This window comes from Lithobates pipiens, unplaced genomic scaffold (assembly GCF_037356315.1).
Source record: "Lithobates pipiens isolate NorthernLeopardFrog02 unplaced genomic scaffold, aLitPip1_a1.2 Scaffold_8, whole genome shotgun sequence".
Lineage (NCBI taxonomy): Eukaryota > Metazoa > Chordata > Amphibia > Anura > Ranidae > Lithobates > Lithobates pipiens.
This window is the reverse complement of record NW_027507903.1, coordinates 588,342,847-588,366,061: the sequence shown is the minus strand read 5'-3', so window position 1 is coordinate 588,366,061 and position 23,215 is coordinate 588,342,847. Positions and strand designations below refer to the sequence as shown.

Below are 23,215 nucleotides of genomic sequence, written 5' to 3'. Positions count from 1 at the left end.
GGTGCAGATGCGATCAATGTAAGAGGAGTGCAGGGAGGAAAGGAGAGGTGCAGATGCGATCAATGTAAGAGGAGTGCAGGGAGGAAAGGAGAGGTACAGATGTGATCAATGTAAGAGAAGTGCAGGGAGAAAAGGAGAGGTGCAGAGGTAAGCAGTGACAGAGGTGCAGAAGTGAACATAATAAAAGGGGTGCAACTGTAAATAGTGTAAGAGAGGTGCAGAAGGGGGCTAAAGTGCTAAGCGTGTAGGCAGGTGTAGTTCCCACGTCATCAAGCAGGTGGCGTCTTGGATTTATGTTGATGGATGGGAGATTTAGAGAAACATTGATCCTCTGAAGCCTCTGCAGGTGTCACATATGAAACAGCTGTCTGATTGGAAGCTGTGAACCCTGGTGACCTTCTGCGGCCACCTTGGTTGGGACAGCCCTTTTAAATAATGGTGCGCATTTGTGAGTATACAGTGTATAGTGTAGGGAGTGGAACCCCACCAGGCAGGGACCGAGAATCAGTGAAAGGGAGAGGTCCAGTGTAAGTAAGTAAAGAATAGGGGATACTGCTGCACACCCAACATAGCCACCAGTGGGGGTCTAGCAGCCAATCAGTGAGGAGCAGAGCTGACCGGAGGAGAATGAGGTCCTAGGGTAAGGCTACCTTGATAGATCTGCCCTAATTACATTAGGACAAAGATTATATCAGTGCAAGTGTCCCTGTAGGGTGCCCCATCCAAATTGACTAGACAAGAGAGAGATCCCCCAAGTGGACTTTTAAAGGCACTAACATTATTTGTAGAGAAAATATCTATTTTATTAAACACAATAAAAACAAGATATATTGGAATGGTTACAATAGCTGTATGCTAGGTACAAGATCACCAAAATGATTGACTGTAAAGTTCTTGTAATTCACCCAACGCGTTTCAGAGTATAATATATATATATATATATATATATATATATATATATATATAATCTTCTTCAGGGATGTTTATAAGAAGGTCAATCATACATCTAAAGTATAGCAGTAGCAAATATAAGATATACAGAGATGTACAATGAACCATGTCTTTTATAGATCATATCTTGCAATAATAATGATAATGAATAATGTATAGACTCACATATTTTGTGGAGATATTGTAGAGGAGACATTCCAATAAAGCTATTAAAAACAAATAATATAACCGGAAGTGTGTCTCCAGAGATCTGCCTGTAAAAGTAGCTTGTCTATCACAGCGTGTTAGACTATACCAGTGATGGCGAACCTTGGCACCCCAGATGTTTTGGAACTACATTTCCCATGATGCTCATGCACTCTGCAGTGTAGGTAATCATCATGGGAAATGTAGTTCCAAAACATCTGGGGTGCCAAGGTTCGCCATCACTGGACTATACCATCAATTAAGGATTGAATAGAGCCGGCCAGCATGAGAGCCATTGAACAGCTGACAATACTGAAGCCGAACGAGGGCGTAGCCCTGTAAGTAAAGAGTAATAAATTGTAGTGAGGGGCGCATTAAATGGTGAGGTTCAGCTCAGCCTACAAAACAAATGTGCAAGTACGGTGCATACAAAGATAATAATAAGAAGATAATATAAATTATATATATATATGTAAGATAATGGAAATAATGTGTATTTGTATGTATCCTATCTGCACTCAATGAGAACAAATAATTGTTGTCGAGTTGATATAGGGCACTGTATAGTTGGTATCAAACTGAAAAGTAATAAATACATGGCAGAGTCATGTATGCATGTATGTATGTATGTATGTGTATACCCACAGGTATTATAGTAGGATTTGATAATTTTAGAAGATTAAAATCATTATTCATAAGCCAACCTCCACCTTGTTTGGCTATCATTAAAAAAGCCATATGGGACTGATAGAGCAGATTTAAACAGGTGATCTAGAGTCACATTGTAGGCAACATGTAGCATTCAATTAATGTCAAAAGGTAGGTAGGATACATACGTATACACATTATTTCCATTATCTTCTTATTATCTTTGTATACACGGTGCACATTTTTTGTAGGCAAAGCTGAACCTCACCATTTATTGTACCCCTCACTACACTTTATTACTCTTTACCTACAGGGCTATGCCCTCCTTCGGCTTCAGTATTGTCAGCTGTCCAATGGCTCTCATGCTGGCCCGGCTATATTCAATCCTTAATTGATGGTATAGTCTAACACGCTGTGAAAGACAAGCTATTTTTCAGGCAGATCTCTGGAGACACACTTCCGGTTATATTCTTTGTTTTAATTGGCCTTATTGGAATGTCTCGTTTACAAAATATGTGAGTCTATACATTACTCATCATTATTATTATTGCAAGATATGCTATATATAAAACATTGTTCTTTGTACATCTCTGTATATCTTATATTTGACTGTTTGCTATTACTACATTTTAGATGTACGATTGACCTTCTTATAAACACCCCTGAAGAAGGAGACATAGATACTCTGAAACGCGTTGGGTTAATTACGAGAACTTTACAGTCAATCATTGTGGTGACCTTGTACCTAGCATACGGCTATTGTAACCATTCAAATATACCTTATTTTTATTGTGTTTACTGTGTTTAATAAAATACATATTTTCTCTACAAATTATGGTAGTGCCTTAAAAGTCCACCTAGGGGATCTCTCTCTTGTCTAATTATATTAGGAAGAAGCCGGGATACTGCATGGGAGATTGAGGCTGGATATGATCAGGGATATATAGAGCTGATGCTTTCTCCTTGGGCAATTCTATCGTTAGACTTTTTACCATGGGGGAGATGAAGTCCCTACCCCCAATAAACCCTGGATATCTCTCTATAATATATATATATATATATATATATATATATATATATATATATATATATATATACACACATACACACATATATATCTCCATCCCTTTTGTTGTGTATCCCTATTTCTACTTCAACAATCATATGGGGAGGGTCATGCCTTCCACTGACCTTTGTGGTCCACACATTTTGCTTGGTTTAACACTAATTAACCCTTTACGCTCCCAAAGAAGCATTAATTGTCAACGCGAAACATGTTAAGCACAGCACTGTCCACTTGTGTGAGGCGACGCACCCCTCTACAGGGATAACCCCCCCCCCCGCTATATTATTTGTCCTTGGGAAAGTGTTTGTTTCATTACGTATATGCCAGTGTCAATACTTTGGAGGCTCCCTATCTGTATACAGACTAGTTTGGGTTAATACTACTTAATGGTTTTAATTTGTTTTTAATCAATTTTCTAAAAAAAAAGAGTAACACATACATATATTATATATATTACACACACACACGCATACATACACATGATTATGTGTGTTTGATACGTTGCCTAAAAAGTCCCACTTTTTGTGGTCTCTATTTTATTGTGTACTATTTCGGGATGAGGCATAGTGTATTACTTTTTTATGTCCATGATAGCCATGTCATGGTGACATAAGTTAATTAATTGTTTTAGCCTAGCTATATTGCCTTATTACTTCAGTGCCATTAAAGTGGTAGTAAACTCTGCTTTTGAACTTGTACCTACAGGTAAGCCTATAATAAGGCCTGTAGGCATAGTACTGATTTCGAGGGACTGTCCCTGATTTGGAACAATGTCCCTCTGTCCCTTAGTCCTCCTCATTTTGGTCTGATCTATATAGTTGTATATAAAATGCACTTTTTTTCTATCAAAAAGTGTTTCCTAGTGCTAAACCATTCATCTGATTTCTAAATTGCTGCCTTTGTATATTCCAAAAGCCAAAATAGTAGTGGTCAAAAGTAGTAGTAGTTAAAAAAAAAAAGCACTTATGGGTTTAACCAATCTTGTTTTTTTGTACAATTCTCCTTTAAGGGGGTGTGGCAATGGGTGTGTCCTATGCCTGCATATGTTTGCTGATAGAGTTCCTTCATTTTTATTTCAAAAAGTTGGGAAGGGGGGGGGTATGTCTGTAGGTACAGTAAATATCTCCTAAATTTGCCGTGTTTAGGAGTTATTCACACTGGATACAGCTGGTGATGTCACCGCAAATGCGCTCTGAAGGGACAGCATACCCGTGACGTTCCTTCAGAGCTCTGTACCACAAGCCGTGACTCCCATCCACATGTTACATATTACATAGTTACATAGTCACATAGTCAGTAAGGCTGAATAAAGACACCAGTCTAACCTGTGGTGTGTGCATTTGCCCTTATGTTAAGTAAATCCTGTATGTTGCGATCTTTAAGATGCCCATCTAATAGTTTTTTTAAACTATCAACACTCCCTGCTAATACAACTGTCTGTGGAAGAGAATTCCACATCCTTACCACTCTGACAGTGAAGAACCCTGTACGCAGTTAAACCGCTTCTCTTCCAATTTCAATGAATGGCTGCGTGTCTTTTAAAACTCCCTTCTACTGAAAAGTTTTCCCTATGCTAAGGTCACCAGTTAGGCATTTGTATATCACTATCATATGCCCTCTCAAGCATCTCCTCTCCAGAGAGAATAAGTTCAATGCTTTTAGTCTTTCCTCATAACTAAGGTCCTCCAATCCCTTATTAGCTTTGCTGCCCTTCTCTGGACTCTCTCCAGTTCCGACACATCCTTCCTGAGGACTGGTGCCCAGAACTGGACAGCATACTCAAGATGGGGCCGGACCAGAGTCTTGTAGAACAGTGGTCATCAACCCTGTCCTCAGGGCCCACTAACCAGCCAGGTTTGCAAGATAACTGAAATACGGTACATCACAGGTGATATAATTTGCTGCTCAGTGATTGCAGTATTTTAGTCTGCATCTCCCCAAGGCAATACATAAAACCACGCCTGTTAGTGGGCCCTGAGGACAGTGTTGATAACCACTGTTGTAGAGTGACAGAATGATCGTATTATCTCTGGACTAAATCCCTTTTTGATGCATGCCAATATTCTGCTGACTTTGCTTGCAGCAGTTTGGATGCCATTGCTGTGCCTGTCATCTACTAGGACCCTCAGATCTTTTTCCATCCTGGGATTCCCCCAGAGGTTCTCCCCCTAGCGAGTAACTTTCATCTTCCTTGTCTTTTGTAACCAAATTCCCTTCATCATCCCTTATGGGGCCAATATGTTCTGGCTTCCCTTTCTTACTGTGAATATATTTAAAAAAATTCTTGGAATTTTTTACTCTCCACATACAGATGTGCCGTTTGTCTATTTTACCTGCCCTGATTGCGCACGTACCCTTCTTATTGCATTCTTTGTAGTGTTGGAATGCTAACAATGACCCTTGAGCTTTATATTTTTAAGGCCTTTTTTTCACTTTTAAATGCATTTTTAAATTATAGTTTAGCCACACAGGTTTAATCCTAGCTGTTTTATATTTATTGCCCATGGGAATACACTGGCCAATAACTTTAATATATTCTTAAAGCACTCCCATTTTTTCCTCAGTGTTTCTTGTCTCTATGATTTTATCCCATTTAATATCATGCAGCATAGAGTGCAGATTAGGTAAGTTGACTCTTTTGAAATTCAGTGTCCTTGTATTGCCCTTGTTCTTCCTTTTCCTGTGGTTTATACTGAATGTAATTGATCTGTGGTAGATTTTTCCTAAGTTTCCCCGTTATTTCCACATCCATGATCAGGTCTATGTTGTTTGTAATCAGCAGGTCTAGTAATGCATTATCTTCTCTCCCAGCAGAGCTGCACCATCCCCATTTAGGTGTAGTCCGTCCCTGCTAAAGAGCCGGTAATCGACTGAAAATTCAACCCAGTTCTCCAGGAACCTGAACTCCCCTTTCTACACCAATTCCTCAGCCACTTGTTTCTTCTCGTGTCTTCCTGGGTCCCAGTTACATAGTTAATCTGGTTGAAAAAAGACCATCTAGTTCAACCAATAAAGGGGGGGGGGGAATTCAGTAACAATTTTCTTATTTGGGTCCTCGGAATAAAAAGAACCTCAAGCAAACCAATCTTGTGTACAAAGATATGAGCTCTTGTAAATCTACTTTGTTGAGCCATCAAATGGTCCATGGCCTCACCTTTCAAGCTGTAGTTCGAGGTCCTTTATATGACCTTCTGTCTCACTCAATGGATTCTCTGCTTCCACTCCTGCTGTCGGAACCAGGCCATCCATCAACCAGCGATCTCGTAGGGACTTTCTCTGTGGACACGAGGGAAAAACAAAAGGGAAACACCATCACTGTGACTACTGAGGGAGGATAAACTAGTTTGTAGAACATAGGAACACAGAAAAGCAGAACAGAAGCTCTTATGCCCCATACACACGGTCGGAAATTCCGACGGAAAAAGGCGGTTCGGATTATGTTGTCGGAAAATCCGATCGTGTGTGGGCTCTATCGGACTTTTTCCGTCGGATTTTCCGACGCACAAAGTTTGAGAGCAAGATCTAAAATTTTCCGACAACAAAATCCAATCATTTAAATTCGGATCATGTGTTAGCAATTCCGACGGACAACGTGGCACGCATGCTCAGAATAAACTAAGAGACGAAAAATATTGGCTATTGGCCCGTTTATACTCCCGATGTACGTGTTTGACGTAACCTCGTTCCGTGCGATCGGATTTTCCAACAACTTTGTGCGACCGTGTGTATGCAAGACAAGTTTGGCCCAAAATCCGTCTGAAAAAATCAGACAGATTTTGTGGTCGCAATGTCCGACCGTGTGTATGGGGCATAATGGAACCAGGTACATTCTGAAATTAAATGGGTTGCCAGTTCCGACACAAGTGTGGAACAGTCTAGGACCTGATGGCTGTGCCATGGTGGACAAGCAGGAATCTACATGCTCAGAATCCCCACCAATCACCTGTATGAACAGTGATTAAAACAGCTGGGTGTCCTGGTGTGTACAATATATAGGCTTCTTTTTTAGGACAGAACCAGGAATCACTAGTCTATGAGCACCCCAAGAAGATCCATGACCAAGCAAGAAATGGTAACCAAATTTGCTGCATGGCTAACCAAGGACAACAATGGATGTACAACTCGCACACATCACAAAAGGTACAAAATACACACCTGTAATAGAATCTCAGAAGAACACCGACAGTTTGTCTCATTACCTTTAACTGTTGCAGTTTAATTTTTTGCTGGTCGAGCTCTCTCTGGATTCTGTCCACCTCACTCAGGATCCTGCGCTTCTCCTGTCAAAGCAATGCAAGAAATCAGATCGTCTATCCAGCATGTAAAAGGTTTTAGGGTGTATTATTTATTTATTACTGGCATTTATATAGTTTAACTTTTAGTCCATGGTTCATGTTCCAGTTTAAGCTGGTGCCATGACACCTGCCCCAGATTTCAAGTCTCAGATTCGCTCTTTACTCTTGCAGACACCCTTGTATGCAGGGACTATATTTGTGTCTCCCGACACTGTGTGTATCAATAGAAACACACAACCCTGTAACCTAGGATGGCTACGCTTATGCATTTGGGTGGAATGTGGAAGAGTTAGAATCTCTGTCACATTTTAACTATGGCTGCCTGTGTCTCTGCTTGGGGAGGGGGGATCACTATTTATCCTTTTGCCCATTGTGACCAAGACAAAAAGATAAATCCAAAATATTTCAGTTGTAACCAGAATAAGAGGTGATGGGGTGACCTCTCTGTAGGGACATCTGTTCCAGTGACAACTGTTTAAGAAGGGATTCCTCCTCACTTTTGGAGAGCTCTCCTTTCACATTCTGTTGTGTCTGAGACAGGAAGTGAAGGAAAATTTCTACCAAACGGGACACAGACAGTAAAAAGGACTTCAAAGGTTTTAACACTTTCCTAGTCTATCCAAAATTAAAACAAAAGGTTTTGATTTTAGATACAGTTTAATTTTCTGGGACTGTGTTAGTCATCAAAAGCATAGAATAGGATGTTTTCATCATACTTACCTGTAAAATCCTTGTCATACATCATGGGACACCATATTCATTACCTGCTGGGTTATACTTCATCTCCAGGTAGGGTTGCCACCTGTCCAGGATTCACCTGGACAGTCCGGGTTTTGAATCATGTGTCCAGGTTTCAGACGGACTGAAACCCGGACACATTTAACCAGACCAGGCTGTGGCTCCCCAAGCAACTGAGATAGTCACACACAAATCTCTTGCTGTTCAGGAGCCACGGGCAGCTTTCTGGGTGCAGGTTCGTAATCACTGGGGGACAGGGTGATGATGTCAGCAAAAGCAATTTGGCCACACCCACATGTGGCTGCGGCACTCTAGGTGCACCGCATTACTACTCTCCTTGGGGCACCAAGTGTTCGGGTTTGGCTTGAAGAAAAGGTGGCAACCCTATCTCCAGGTGAATGGACACTGGTAGACAAAAAGGTTATCCCCTATATAACCCCTCCCATACAGGAAGTACTTCAGTTTTGTAGCAAGCACTGAATCCTCAAAAAAGAGGGGAGGGATCTCTGTGTCCCATGATGTACTCAACGAAAAGGATTTTACAGGTAAGTATCATGAAAAAATAATTTTTTCTATTTAATACATCATGGGACAAAGTCAGGCTAATATTCATTACCTGCCAAGGGAGGGAGACACCCTGCCAAACAATAGCCATCAGACCTTATATGACAGCCCGCAGTATACTGCGGCCGAAAGCCAAATCCAGTCGTCTCTCTTCCGCCGAGCGAGGCTGAGAGAAAAAAGGCAAAATAATGTCCAGATTTAAAATGAAAGGCCAACACCACTTTTGGCAAAAAAGGATGGAACAGGTCGTAACACAACCCTGTCGTGGTGAAGGATCAAGTACGGTTCCCTGCATGAAAGGGCCGCCAACTCCTACACCCTTCTAGCCGAGGTGATAGCCATCAGGAAGGCTAGCTTGCGTGCGATAGCAAGTCTAATGGAATTTCCTTGATAATTTCAAATGGTTGTTTCTGTAACACAGACAGCACCAAGTTCAAGTCCCAAGGACACATAGGTGCCTTATAGGGGGGAAGCAAGTGAGTTGCCCCCTGCATAAAAGATTCAGACCAGTGAATGGGAGGCTAAAGGCCTTTGGAAGAATGATAGGGCCGAAACTTGACCACTGATTGTACTCAAAGCCAATTTGATTTCTACAGCTCACTGTAGAAAAGAGAATTCTCCCAATCACGTATTTCCGAGAATGCCATTTTTTGGCTTCACACCAAGCAATATAAGTCTTCCAGACCCTATGATAGATCTTCCTAGTGACAGCTTTTCTACCATTCACTAGGGTAGACACCACTGGTCCCGAGATGCCATGGTCCTTTAACACCCTGGCTTCAATAGCCATGCCGTCAAATTTAGAGACTGTAAATTGGGGTGGAATATAGGACCTTAAGACAGTAGATTGGGGTGATGTGGAAGTGTCTATGGCCTGTCTATTGTTAGTCTCACAATCTCCAGGAACCAGGGCCTTCTGGGCCAGGCTGGTGCCACCAGCATGGATGGAACCCCCTCTCTCCAAATCCTGCGCAACTAAATGTGGAAGGAGAGGGATCGGAGGAAAAGCATTAAACAGCGAGCACTGGCTCCATTGAACTACCAGAGGATCTGCTCCGATTGCCAGAGGATCTCTTGTTCAAGACACAAACTGCTGTAGCTTGTTGAACCTGGATGCCAGTAGGTCAACCGCTGGCCATCCCCAACATTGGCAAATTTCCTGGAACACCCCTGGATGTAGGGACCATTGGAAGGCAGATCTGCTGGCGGGTGAGATAATCTGTCTTTCAGTTCTCTACTCCCGGGATATGAGCTGCCGATAGCTGATTGGCTGGAGTGGATGGATGGAAAGCAGCGCAGCCATTGGCTCGCGCTGCTGTCAATCACATCCACTGACGCGGAGCGCCGGGGGGCGGGGAAGTGTGATACAGCGAGCGGCTATAGCTATAGGCTGTATCACGGGAGCGTGCCTGCAGATGCTTCTCACCATGCGAGGGAGCTCGCATGAACGTGAGAAGCATCTGCGGGAGGAAGCCGAGACAGCCGCCGAGGGACCCCAGAAGAGCAGGTTCGGGGTCACTCTGTGCCAAACGAGCTGCACAGTGGAGGTAAGTATAACATGTTTGTTATTTTAACCACTTGCCGCCCGCCCTATTACAAATAGACGGCGGCAAAGTGGTTTGATAATCCTGACCGGACGTCATATGACGTCCTCAGGATTATGAGCCGCTGCGCGCCCCCGGGGGCGCGAATCGCGGCGATCGTTGTTGCGGGGTGTCAGTCTGACACCCGGCAACTACGATCTCGGTAAAGAGTCTCCGACGGAGATCACAGTGTAAATGGAAAGAGCCGGTGATCGGCTTTTCCTCACTCGCGTCTGTCAGACGCGAGTAGAGGAGAGCCGATCGGCTGCTCCTCTGACGGGGGGGGTCTGTGCTGATCGATTATCAGCACAGCCCCCCGAGGATGCCCACACTGGACCACCAGGGACACCACCAGGGAAAAGGTAATCCTCCCTAGACCACCAGGGATGCCCATGGTAAGCACAATGGATGCCAATCAGTGCCCATAATGGATGCCAATCAGTGCCCACGATGGGCATCACTGATTGGCATGCATTATTGTTTGGCACTGATTGGCATCCATTAGTACAGTATAAAACCAATGCCGCCTATGAGTGCCCACCCGTGCCGCCTATGAGTGCCCACCTGTTATGAGTGCCCACCTGTGCCGCCTATGAGTGCCCACCTGTGCCGCCTATGAGTGCCCACCTGTGCCGCCTATGAGTGCCCACCCATGCCCATCTGTGCCGCCTACCCATGCCCATCTGTGCCGCCTATCCATGCCAATCCGTGCCAGCTATCAATGCCAATTTGTGCCACCTATCCGTGTCGCCCATCCGTGTCGCCCATCCGTGTCGCCCATCCAAATCAATCAAATACCACCAAAAGAAAGCTCTATTTGTGGGAAAAAAATGATAAAAATTTAATTTGGGTACAGTGTAGCATGACCGCGTAATTGTCATTCAAAGTGCGACAGCGCTGAAAGCTCAAAATTGGTCTGGGCAGGAAGGTGTTTAAGTGCCCAGTATTGAAGTGGTTAAATAAATTAAAAAAATCACTTTACAATCCCTTTAAGTGTGCTCAAGGTGATAAGAACACTGGATAATCCAGGGCTTGTCCTCTTCTGTTCCAAGCCAACAAGATGTCTTGTTGTAGAGGCCTGGAATGGAACTGGGCATAGGGCACTGCCTCGGAGGATACCATTCTCCCTAGAAGGCTCATACAGAGCTGAATGGAGGTTTGTCTGGTGCCCCCCATCTGAGGTACCTGATTCATCAGGGAACAGATCCTTGCAGGTGGCAAGAATACTCTTGTTTGGACTGTATCTAGGATCAGACCTAAATACTTTAGACCTTGAGTGTGTTTCAAGGCTGACTTTTCGGTATTTCTGATCCAGCCTAAGCTTTTTAAATACCGCACTGTGCATGTTATTCTCTGTTCTAGAGCCTATAATGAGTGATCTCTGAGCAGGAGGTTGTCCAGATACCCAAGCACCAGGATCCTTTGGGCCCCTAAAAGACACAGTACTTGAGCTAGGACCATTGTGAACACCCGGGGGGGCTGTAGCAAGCCCGAAGAGTAGAGCCACAAACAGAAAATGACGTTCCTCTACTGCAAACCACAGGAACCTCTGATGAGGCTGAAAGATAGGTACATGTAAATACGCATCTTTTATATTGATGGAGGCTAAAAAGTCTTCCATCTGGAGCGAGGCTACAACTGAGCGAACAGACTCCATCCAAAAAGGACTGGATTAGTAGATACTGGTTCAGGGATCTTAGGTCCAAAAAAATGGGCCTTGTGACCCAGTTTTGTTTTTTTAAACTGTAAAACGGGTTTGCTCTTTCGGATACAGGAACCTGTACAATCACTCCTTGATGCACTAAATGATGTAGTGCCTGAAGCAATAAGTCTTTTTGGAGAATCCCAGGGAACGCTGGATCTTTAAAACCTCTGAGGGGTAACCCCCGCAATTCCAGCTTGTAACTGCGAGATACAATTGAGGTGACCCATTTGTCCTGAATTATCGTTCTCCAAATGTCCGCAAAGTGCAGCAGCCTTCCCCCCACCTGCTGCAGTGGGGGCGTCGCCTCAAAAGGAGGGCTTGATGCTGGGTTTAGAAGAATTTTCGACCCAGGACTTTTTTTCCTAGCCCTGACCTTGCGGCTTGCCCCTGGCCCTAGCACCCTGTTGGCGGCGGAACTGCCTTGGCACTGAGACATTTGAGGAAGCAGTCCCTGGTTTTTAAAAACGAGGGACGTCTGATGCTTTTCTTCACGGGAAGTAGAGAACTCTTCCCTCCGAACATTTCTTGGATATATTTGTCCAAATGATCACCAAATATACTTTCCCTCTGAAAAGGGAAACCTGCCAATAACTTTTCACTAGAAGCTGACTAGTTCTTAAGACACCCTGCAGGATGGAGGCCATCATGCCAGCAATCCTGTGCTCTAACCTGGCTAGGGCAGAGGACAGTTCATCCTTGGTGATAAATGGTGAAGCAGCAGCGTTGACTGTAGGCACAATACCAGGTAGGTGCAGTGGCTCAGATTGCCCGGATGCCTTTGGTCTTTCAGGGGATACAACTAGGTTCATCAGGAACTACTGATGACATAGGTGTGCCCTTCGCTGTAGCGTTAGTCCCACTCCTCTTTTTTGAAGACATTTACTAGCCACAAAAAGAGAGTACTTGGGTGTAGTATTAAAACACCTCAGAAGGGAGACCCCTTAATAGAGCTCACCACCCCCTATGCAACAATCCTGCTAAGCTACTTTAGCCTGCCAAGCAACACTTGGTGACTGTCGTGACCCAGGTAAGGAGAAATGAACCGCTGCAAGTGTCTGTTCAGAGTGCGTGGTCCCAGCGAATGGGCGTGGCTGTATTTGCACAAGGAGCGAATATTTGTGCTCCCAGATAAAGGCTACTGCGCATGTGTGGCAAAGCTGCATGCGCCATGGCCGCCAAACAAGCTGCTAAGCTTGGAAACTAAGATCCCAAACTTCACCCATCACGGGGGTTCCTGTCACTTGAGGACCTTCAAGGACTGGGTACCCTTTTCATGTTTAGGGTCCACTCCCTTGGACCAGTACAGCACCCTGCAGGAATGCCTTAGCACTGTGGTGTCCAGGATTCCACTTCGCAGGGTCCAGTGCCCGGAGGCCGCATTACAGGCAAAACCTTGCAGGATCTTGAGTCTTCTTTGCGAGGCTTGGGTACCATTTATCTAAGCATATAATGCCTGTGTCAAATAGATCCGATTGGTCTATCCCTTGATTCATTTAAGAACCGTTTGTGGGACTAGAGACCTGGAGCTCAGAGAGCTCAAACAAACCATGCCATCCATCTTGCAGACGCTGGTAAAAAAAAAAATTAAGTACTTCCTGTATAGGAGGGGTTATTTAGGGGATTACATCCTGTCTAAAGACCTTTGGTCTACCAGTGTCCATTCACCTGGAGATGAATTATAACCCAGCAGGTAATGAATATTAGTCTGACTCTGTGTCTCATGATGTATGAAAAAGAAACTCTTATGCTGTGTACACACAGCCGGACTTTTTGACAGCAAAGATTCGTTCCATCGGACCTTTGCTGACGAAAAGTCAGGCCGTGTGTACACAGCATAAGTGTGTGGGCTTCATTGGACCTTTGTTGTCGAAAAATCAGACGGACTTTAGATTTAGCACATGTTTCAAATATTTCCGACGGACTCGAGTCCGGTCGAAAAATCTGTTAGTCTGTATGCTAGTCCGACGGACGAAAACTGACGCTAGGGCAGCTATTGGCTACTGGCTATGAACTTCCTTATTCTAGTCCGGTCGTACGTCATCGCGGTCCGTCGGACTTTGGTGTGATTGAGTCCGATTCGACGGAAGTCCATCAAAAGTCCATCGAAAAGTCAGACGGAATTGAGAAAAGTCCGGTTGTGTGTACACAGCATTACTCTAAGGATCCTTCCACACTAATCAATTTCTGATGCACTTTTGGTGTTTAAAAAGCGGAACAAAAATGCATGAAAAAGGTATCCCTTATCCTATGGAACTCTTCACACCAATGTGATGTGGGTGCATTTTTAAAAATTCCACTCGCGGTGAGCTTTTGGTACATTTTGAGTCACAATTCCAAGTCTTACAGGTGCATGCTGGCAGACAGGAATCCAGAAAAAACACTGAATTAAAAAAAAAAAAACACATGCCATGTTTTAAAGCGCACCAGTGTCAAAAGGCCCAAGCTCTCTTCCATATATGCAATGTCCTCTGAAAGGCAACCTGCTTTTGGATCCCTTTCAGAGGACATTTGGCAAGCGGTGAGGAGGCGTTATGATGCGCCTCAGCGCTTGATTTAACCCTGTAAATGCCGCATTATGGGTAAATTTCACATGGGGGTGTAAAAACAGGTGGCTGCACTGCACTGCAGTTTTAACACACACACACCCCAACCCCACCCTCCCCCCTTACCGCCCACCCACACCGATTCTAACATAACAGCCAGTCAAAGTCGCCCATTGAGATCAATGAGGCCCCACCGCAACTGTGAATCCAATGGTCCCGCAATGTAAAATTGCCGTTCGTCAATTGACAAAAAATAAATAAAAATAGGGGCATCAGGAGGCAACCGTAGCACCTACTGAATGCCCATCAGCCACTGCTAAATCGCCCTTTGAAAAACTATCCATTACAGATGACTTTTCAGAGGACAGTATGCATAGTTGCCAACTGTCCTGAATTTCCCGGGACATTCCCGGGATTAGGACCCTTTTCCCGATTTAATTGTTTCCCAAGAAATGTCCCGGGAAATTCGGCTATTCACGATTTTCGCCGCCGACCCGCTAGAGGTCTGCGGCCGGCAGAGACCCCCATTTTAAAGAAGACCAGAAGGCATGGCAGACGCCAAGTCCCGCCCCGCTGCCAGTGTCTGTGAACTGTAATGGAAAGGGGCGAAAGGTGGGCGGCGCCGCAGCTCAATCTTTTTCCGTAAAGGCAACGTCTGGATGTCAGAGGGGGCAGTCTGGATGTCAGAGGGGGCAGTCTGGATGTCGGGGGGCCAGTCTGGATGTCAAAGGGGGCAGTCTGGATGTCAGAGGGGGCATTCTGGATGTCAGAGGGGGGCCAGTCTGGATGTCAGAGGGGGGCCAGTCTGGATGTCAGAGGGGGGCCAGTCTGGATGTCAGAGGGGGGCCAGTCTGGATGTCAGAGGGGGGCCAGTCTGGATGTCAGAGGGGGGCCAGTCTGGATGTCAGAGGGGGGCCAGTCTGGATGTCAGAGGGGGGCCAGTCTGGATGTCAGAGGGAGGCCAGTCTGCATGTCAGAGGGAGGCCAGTCTGGATGTCAGAGGGAGGCCAGTCTGGATGTCAGAGGGGGGGCAGTCTGGATGTTAGAGGGGGGGCCAGTCTGGATGTCGGGGACCAGTCTGGATGTCAGAGGGGCCAGTCTGGATGTCGGGGGCAGTCTAGATGTGGGGGGCCAGTCTGGATGTGGGGGGCCAGTCTGGATGTGGGGGGCCAGTCTGGTGTCAGAGGGGGGGCCAGCCTGGATGTCAGAGGGGGCAGTCTGGATGTCAGGGGGCAGTCTGGATGTCAGGGGGGGCCAGTCTGGATGTCGGGGGGGCACCAGATCTACGGAGGACTGATGGGGACACCAGATGTTAGGAGGACTGATGGGGACACCAGATGTAAGGAGGGCTGATGGGGACACCAGATGTTAGGAGGACTGATGGGGACACCAGATGTTAGGAGGACTGATGGGGACACCAGATGTAAGGAGCACTGATGGGGACACCAGATGTAAGGAGCACTGATGGGGACACCAGATGATAGGAGGACTGATGGGGACACCAGATGTTAGGAGGACTGATGGGGACACCAAATGTAAGGAGGACGGATGGGGACACCAGATGTAAGGAGGACTGATGGGGACACCAGATGTAAGGAGGACTGATGGGGACACCAGATGTAAGGAGGACTGACGGGGACACCAGATGTAAGGAGGGGCTCCGCTGATGGAGACACAGATGTGAGGAAGGCTGCTCTGATGGGGCACCTGATGTAAGGAGGGACTCTGCTGGGGGCACCTGATGGCATCTGGTGGCAGGCAACGTGGCTAGTGACACGCTCATGGCTCCCACTGATTCTGCATTATGGTGAGTTGAATGATTTCATTTAATATTACAATGTAATAATAGAAATAATGCGCTTCAATCATCCTGACACCATAACAATCATGGCCCTGGGATGATTGAAGCGCTAACACCAGGTATTTGGAGTATCTTTATCTGCTGATTGTCAAACTCTGTAAAACACATATTGCTATTGTGGTGTAGGATCTGGGGCTGCTGTCCCTCCATCCCCCTCCCCTTTCCCTCTCCATACCGCATTCATCTCAGACTCTAACCACACCCCTTTGAGCAACGCCCATTTAAGCCACGCCCACTATTTTACGTAACCCACGCCCATATTTCACCTTTCCCTATGTCATGCCTATAACCACATGCCCCGTCCCCTAATTATAATACAACTCTGCCTACAGACAAAAAAGTGTCCCGGAATTTTTTTTTTACTATGTTGGCAACTATGCAGTATGCTGCCTGATAGAAACCTATGTGCCACAATTGTGTGCACTGAATGTGGTTGTAGTGTGGCCCTATAGACTTCCATAGATCAAGGTCAGCTGCGATAATGCCTATTGAATGCTACATGCCAATTTCTGTCGCCACAACAAAGCAAAATATCGTGGCCTCCGCATGCGTACAGCATTGAGCAGCTGCATGTCAGTGTTCAGGCGGGCAGTCAGTGGACAGAAAAACTGCAGCTCAACCACCTGCTTTTACTGACCCCCTTGCTGCTCCTGTGAATGAGCCCTTAGCCTGCAATTCTTGCTCTGACCTCCTATAGTGAATCCATACAGGACGCATGCTGGTGGAATAGCCAGCTCTCTTCCTGCGCAGTGGAGCGTTAGCTCTGCAGGACAAATCTGACATGTTTTGCTTACCGTGATTCCATGCAGGCGCTGGCTGTAGATCTGAGTCTCCTCCATCTTGACACTGTAGAGGAAAAAAGAAATATGTATGAAACGGTACACAGTGTCACCACTTCCTGTCACAGCTGAGAGCGCCGGCTACAGATTCTTCCTGCCACAAAACTCTTCTATTTACTAGATGAGCACCAGATCTTCTATTTATTGTATTCAGGTGGATTAGAAGGTTGCACAGAGCAAAGATATAAAGCCCAGCCTCATAACACTAAGCCCCACCCCCATTTCATATGTATGTTACCATGGCAACTATAAGAGGTCGGGCTGTGCTATACGCTGGCCTGATGAAGGGCAGAAAATAGGATGGAGATGTACTAAAACAGCTGTGCTGGTCACACCTAACCCCCCTCCCCACACAACCTAATTTCCTAGTGTTTCCATGGCAACATGCAGCAAAACACAAAGCAGGCCTCACAGACACAACTCTAAAGCCCTGTACACACAATCTGATTTTCCGACAACAAAACCGTGGATTTTTTTCGGAAGGATTTTGGCTCAAACTTGTCTTGCATACACACGGTCACACAAATGTTGGCCCAAAATTGCGAACGTGAGAACGCAGTGACGTACAACACTTATGATGGGACTCTAAAAAGGAAGTTCAATAGCCAGTGTGGCTCCTTCTGCTTGATTCAGAGCATGCGTGAAGTTTTGTGCGACGGGCTTTTGTACACACGATTGGACTTTTCTAAACAGTTTTGATAGCGGAAAATTTGAGAACCTGCTCTCAAACATTTGTGGGCAGAAATTCGGACAGCAAATGTTCGATAGAGCATACATACGGTCGGACTTTCCGACAACAAACTCACATCGAACATTTTCCATCGGAAAGTCTGACCGTGTGTACGTGGCATAAAAGTCACTCACAAAAAAAGAAATATGAAATCATTGCTTGTGTGTGTTAGATAACATCACGTCCTATCTGGGATTTCTACCCAACTTCCAGCGTGTCTCCAATGTCTGACCATTTCCGGTAACATGTCCACCACCTTCTCTAGTTATATGTCCCCAGTGTCTGACTATTTCCTGTAACTTGTCCTCTGTCTCCTCCACCATGTCCTCAGTGTCTGACCATTTCCTGTAACATGTCCTCCAGTATGTCCTCAATGTCTGACCATTTCCTGTAACATGTCCTCCATCTCCTCCAGCATGTCTCCAATTTCTGACCCTTTCCTGTAACATGTGCTCCATCTCCTCCAGTATGTTCCCGAATGTCTGATCGTTTCCTGCAACATGTCCTCCATCTCCTCCAGTACATCCCCAGTGTCTGACCATTTCCTGCAACATGCCCTCCATCTCCTCCAGTACGTCCCCAGTGTTTGACCATTTCCTGCAACATGTCCTTCATCTCCTCCAGTATGTCCCCAGTGTATGACCATTTCTTATAGCATGTCCTCAGTCTCCTCCAGTACGTCCCCAGTGTTTGACCATTTCCTACAACATGTCCTCCATCTCCTCCAGTACATCCCCAGTGTCTGACCATTTCCTGCAACATGCCCTCCATCTTCTCCGGTACGTCCCCAGTGTTTGACCATTTCCTGCAACATGTCCTTCATCTCCTCCAGTATGTCCCCAGTGTATGACCATTTCTTATAGCATGTCCTCAGTCTCCTCCAGTATGTCCCCAGTGTCTGACCATTTCCTGTAACATGTCCTCCGTCTCCTACAGTACATCCCAATGGTTTACCACTTCCTGTAACATATCCACCATCTTCTCTAGCATGTCCCTAGTGTCTGACCATTTCCTTTAATAAGTCCTCCATCTCCTCCAGTATGTCCCCAATGTCTGACCATTTCCTGTAACATACTTGTGGCAAGCACTATTCATATAGTCACTGAGATCGTCTTGTGGATAGTTGGGTTGGGTGGAATTCTGGTCAGATTATTATTATTCTCTTTACTACATTGACTCATCCCTATTATTAATGGTCTTCTTCTGGAGGCAGAATGTCTGGGTCAGGTCTGAGTGCAGACATACGTGGTACACTGTATTTTCATAGCACTGTACTAAGCAGTAGTGACATCTACTCATTGGAACCAACAAGCTGTAGGGTTAAATCAGACTTATGCCTGGTACACATAATCAGAAAATCAGAGAAAAAAATAACTCTTTCAAAGCAATCGTTCAACAGTCTGATCGTTGGTACACAGCTTTCCAGAGCTGATGATGACAGTTAATGCAAAATTATCCGAAGGGTCAAACACAAAAAAGGTTCTCGTATGACATTAGAACGAACGATTTTCATTTAATCAGTATGTAGCACCCTCTAGTGCCAGTGTAGGCAAATTTAAGCTTATGGCGCATGGTAAGTTTTGTGAGTCAGAAATTGGGTGGAGTTACCGCAGGTCAGGCTGAATGGTTCTACAGAAAGGGGGGGGGGGGGGGGGCTCTGGTACCTCCCTCTGGATCTAGAAGCTTGAAGAAGCTTATGTGAGTTAGTTGGCGGAGGCACAATTATCCTCCCCCTGTACCATATCACGTTAGCACAAATCCCCCCTCCTAGCACACATCCTCTTCCCTTAACCCCCCTCCCAAAACAAATCACCATAAATCACCACTCCTAGCATCCCCCCCCCTCAAATTTCCCCTCCTAGAACAATTCTTGCCCACTCCTGCCCCCCCAAATCCCCCCTTCCAACACCTATCCCCCCCATCTCCTCCTGGTGCCCCCCACCTCATATGATACCACGGTGCCCAGGGCAGCAGCCCCTCCTGCCTACCCTTGTTCCAGCCTAGGTGTCTAGGAAGGAAAAACAGTCCAGGATCCTTGTTGTGTACAGAGGGTGGAAGCTACCCCCACAAATTTTTCATCAAGTTGGGCATCCCATAACCCCTCTACCCCATCCAAGTTATTGCCCCTAATAAAGCACAGAGACTGACTTCTTGTGTCTGAATGCAAGTGAAAAAATGCAAAGTGCCAGGCTGCACAGGAATAGGGGAGACAGTTACCAGAAGCCCCTGCGGGGGTAGTGTTACAAGTAAAGTATTTGTCTAAAAAAAATCTGCACAAGACCACGCATGCGCAGAAACAAAAGAATACATTACAATACAACACAGTACATCACTTCCGAAGTTGTATTCTGTCCTACGAGAATTTTCTTAAATTTAGTAGTCTCTTCATTTTTGATAAGAGACCAGCATGCAAAAAGAAAAAAGGATGATCATTCGTCCGATAATCTCATCGTCATAGGCATGCGCACAGGGGGTGCCGGGTGTGCCTGGGCACACCCTAATCACCCCACGCTGTGACGATTCCCCCCCCCCCCCCCATAGGGCTGGTTGACACCAACACAGTCTGGATACGTTCCATATGCTTTTCTGGTGAAATGTGAATACAAAAGGTCATCCACTCAGCATGGGCACCATTCAGAGCATGTCATCACTGCCCCGTCTCTCCACCTCGTCCAATCAGAGAATGCTTTGCATTTATTCAGAAAACACAAAACATTCTCAGAATGGTGCCCGTGTCAAGTAGCCAACCTCCTGTATTTACAAAGCAGTAGGGCAGCCACTCCGCAAAGGACCTGGAAGCAAGTGGAGCAGTGTCAGTCCTGTGTGATGACATGCCCCCTAGGGGTGGCATGTATATGACAGGCTGGGCTAACAGGAAAATTGGCATAAAGACCATTTAAGATTGGGACAGCCCTGGAACATGGAGAGGGTAAGTAGTGATTGGAATTTTTTTTTACATTTTTATATCTAAAAATAATTTCTATTTTTATGGTGCTTTCCTTTTTCAGAAGATAAATTTAAAAAACACCTAAAACTCTGACAACTTTACTTGCAAGTGGTATCCCCCTCCCCCATCACAGACATCAGCAGTTTTCGAAACCCAGCCTGATTTTCGTGTGCTGTAGCTTATAATTACAGAAACCACAATGCTCAGATCACCTGCCTTGGACTCGGGGAAAACACATTAACCTCTGCTGAGCACAATATCAGCCAAGTCATTGGACAGGGTTCCTATACTGAGTCCTGCAAATCATTATTTTAAATAAAGCAATAAAGCTGAACTCCAGGTAGTAATACACATATTATTAGAGCTCTGTATTTATCAATGCATATAGGGCCGGTTCACACCATAATGTGGTGCAGGAAAGGTGCGTTCCATACATATTTCATGCACCTCATCTGAACATATTGCCCTTGCCATATGCATGGGGGCAGGGCCGGGACAAGGGGTGGGCAGGAGGGACGGCTGCCGTGGGCGCAATGGTTTATTGCAGGCATGGGGGCTCACCCTGAACCTAACCATATGGGAAGGGGGGGCCACACTTTGGCATCCTTGCCCTGGACCAGTGATGGCGAACCCTGGCACCCCAGATGTTTTAAAACTACATTTCCCATGATGCTCCACTACACTGCAGAATGCATAAGCATTATGGGAAATGTAGTTCCAAAACATCTGGGGTGCCAAGGTTTGCCATCACTGCCCTGGACGCTGGATGACCTTGTCCCTGCACTGCATGCGGGTGCCAAAGTACAGTATTGTTAATGGTACTCCAAAAGCAGATTCAGATTTGGTTCAGTACAATTCAATAAGGATTGCTTGCTCTACATTTTCTGTATTCCAATGCAATTTGCAGCCCATTAGGGCTGTAAAAATCACACCACATCGAAACGCACGGGATCACATGGGAAAACACACGTTCTAGTGTAAGCCGGCCCTAAGTGTATTTTTTTTACACCTAAACAGTACAAGGAATTAAATTTGACTTGAGACCAGCTTCTTGCAATCCCTATGCAGTAGAGCTCAGACTGCCCGAGAGAGAACAAGCCCATGAAGCCTATCTGCCACACAATGCTAATGTGCCAACAAGGGGGGGGGGGGGGGAGGGAGAGAGAGAGGCCCACCAGTCCTCATCTCGGCCTGGTGGGCATTCATCCTCCTGTGGTGTGGGTGCCATATTAGTTCCACTGAGCTGTCTGGATCATTAGGCAACATCTTTAGGCATAGTTTCTGGAAGGCATGATATACAGCCATTAGTGGTAAATATAAATTTCCAGATTTATTTGGTATTCTTCTGGAATCAGCATACTTTATTGTTTGGTTTTCAATGTACTCATTTACATATTGTATTTTTAGAAATTGTAGTTTCTCCCCCTGAAGAAGACCTCTACTATATATGGTCGAAACACGTTGGGGCTTTCCTTGTATGATTCTCTACAATTACTATGTCCATTGCACAACTGTATAATTATGCATATTATGTAAGCCTGCCAGTCTTTGTCATAGAGCTCATGTTTTAATAGACAGCTGTGCTTCTGTATATTATTTTTTGTAATAAACTATTTTTATAAAAATGATTTCGGACTTGTTTGCTGCAACAGAAAACCCCATAGGGAAATTCTTTCTATTTTTTGTACTTTCATCAGGGCGTGCAGCTAATCCTTGCTCATTTATTGTATCGCTTTTTTGTCTATTACATACTGTATACTATCTGTGTATTTATTGGGTTACCCATAGAAACCAGTTACTGAATTTTCTGATTGTTTGGTATCCATTCCTTTCTTGAACTATAAGGTTTTAAACCTGGACAATTCACGCTGAATTCAGAGAGCGGGAGATTGTCACCGGCTCTCTATGGAGCCAGTTCACATATATCCGCAGCGGCTCCAATGCAAAGAATCATACAAGGAAAGACCCAATGCGTTTCGGCCATATATAGTAAAGGTCTTCTTCAGGGGGGAAAACTACAATTTCTAAAAATACAATATGTAAATGAGTACATTGAAAACCAAACAATAAAGTATGCTGATTCCAAAAGAGTACCAAATAAATCTGGAAATGTATATTTACCACTGACGGCTGTATATCATGCCTTCCAGAAACTATTCCTAAAGATGTTGCCGAATGAGCCAGACAGCACAGCAGAACTAATATGGCACCCACACCACAGGAGGATGGATACCCACCAGGCCGAGATGAGGACTGGTGGGCCTCTCTCTATCTCTCTCCCCCCCTTGTTGGCACATTAGCATTGTGCGGCAGATAGGCTTCATGGGCTTGTTCTCTCTCGGGCAGTCTGAGCTCTGCTGCATGGGGATTGCATGAAGCTGGTTTCAAGTCAAATTTAATTCCTTGTTCTGTATAGGTACAGGGGGCCGGTGTGTCTTTTGGTCAGTTTCAGGTCAGAATTCAGCCAAAAAATTTGAGCTGAAATCGGATCCGAGACGGTGAACGAGGACGTACTGGACTGAGCTGATGCATGCTCATATGTGAACCCAGCTTCAGTCC

General features: G+C 45.3%; 1 protein-coding gene across 2 annotated transcripts in view; it reads right to left on the bottom strand.

Annotated features, from left to right (window-relative positions):
* PALM3 (paralemmin 3) overlaps nucleotides 1–23,215 on the bottom strand; it is a 99,331-nt gene that overhangs the window by 21,145 nt on the left and 54,971 nt on the right. For both annotated transcript variants that reach the window (XM_077470438.1, XM_077470439.1), the window contains exons 2-4: nucleotides 16,935–16,986; nucleotides 7,051–7,131; nucleotides 6,006–6,127 (exon numbers count right to left, since the gene is read on the bottom strand). In XM_077470438.1, coding sequence (XP_077326564.1) covers nucleotides 6,006–6,127; nucleotides 7,051–7,131; nucleotides 16,935–16,979 — 248 coding nt within the window. In that variant the 5' untranslated portion in view covers nucleotides 16,980–16,986. The remainder of the gene's footprint in view (nucleotides 1–6,005; nucleotides 6,128–7,050; nucleotides 7,132–16,934; nucleotides 16,987–23,215) is intronic.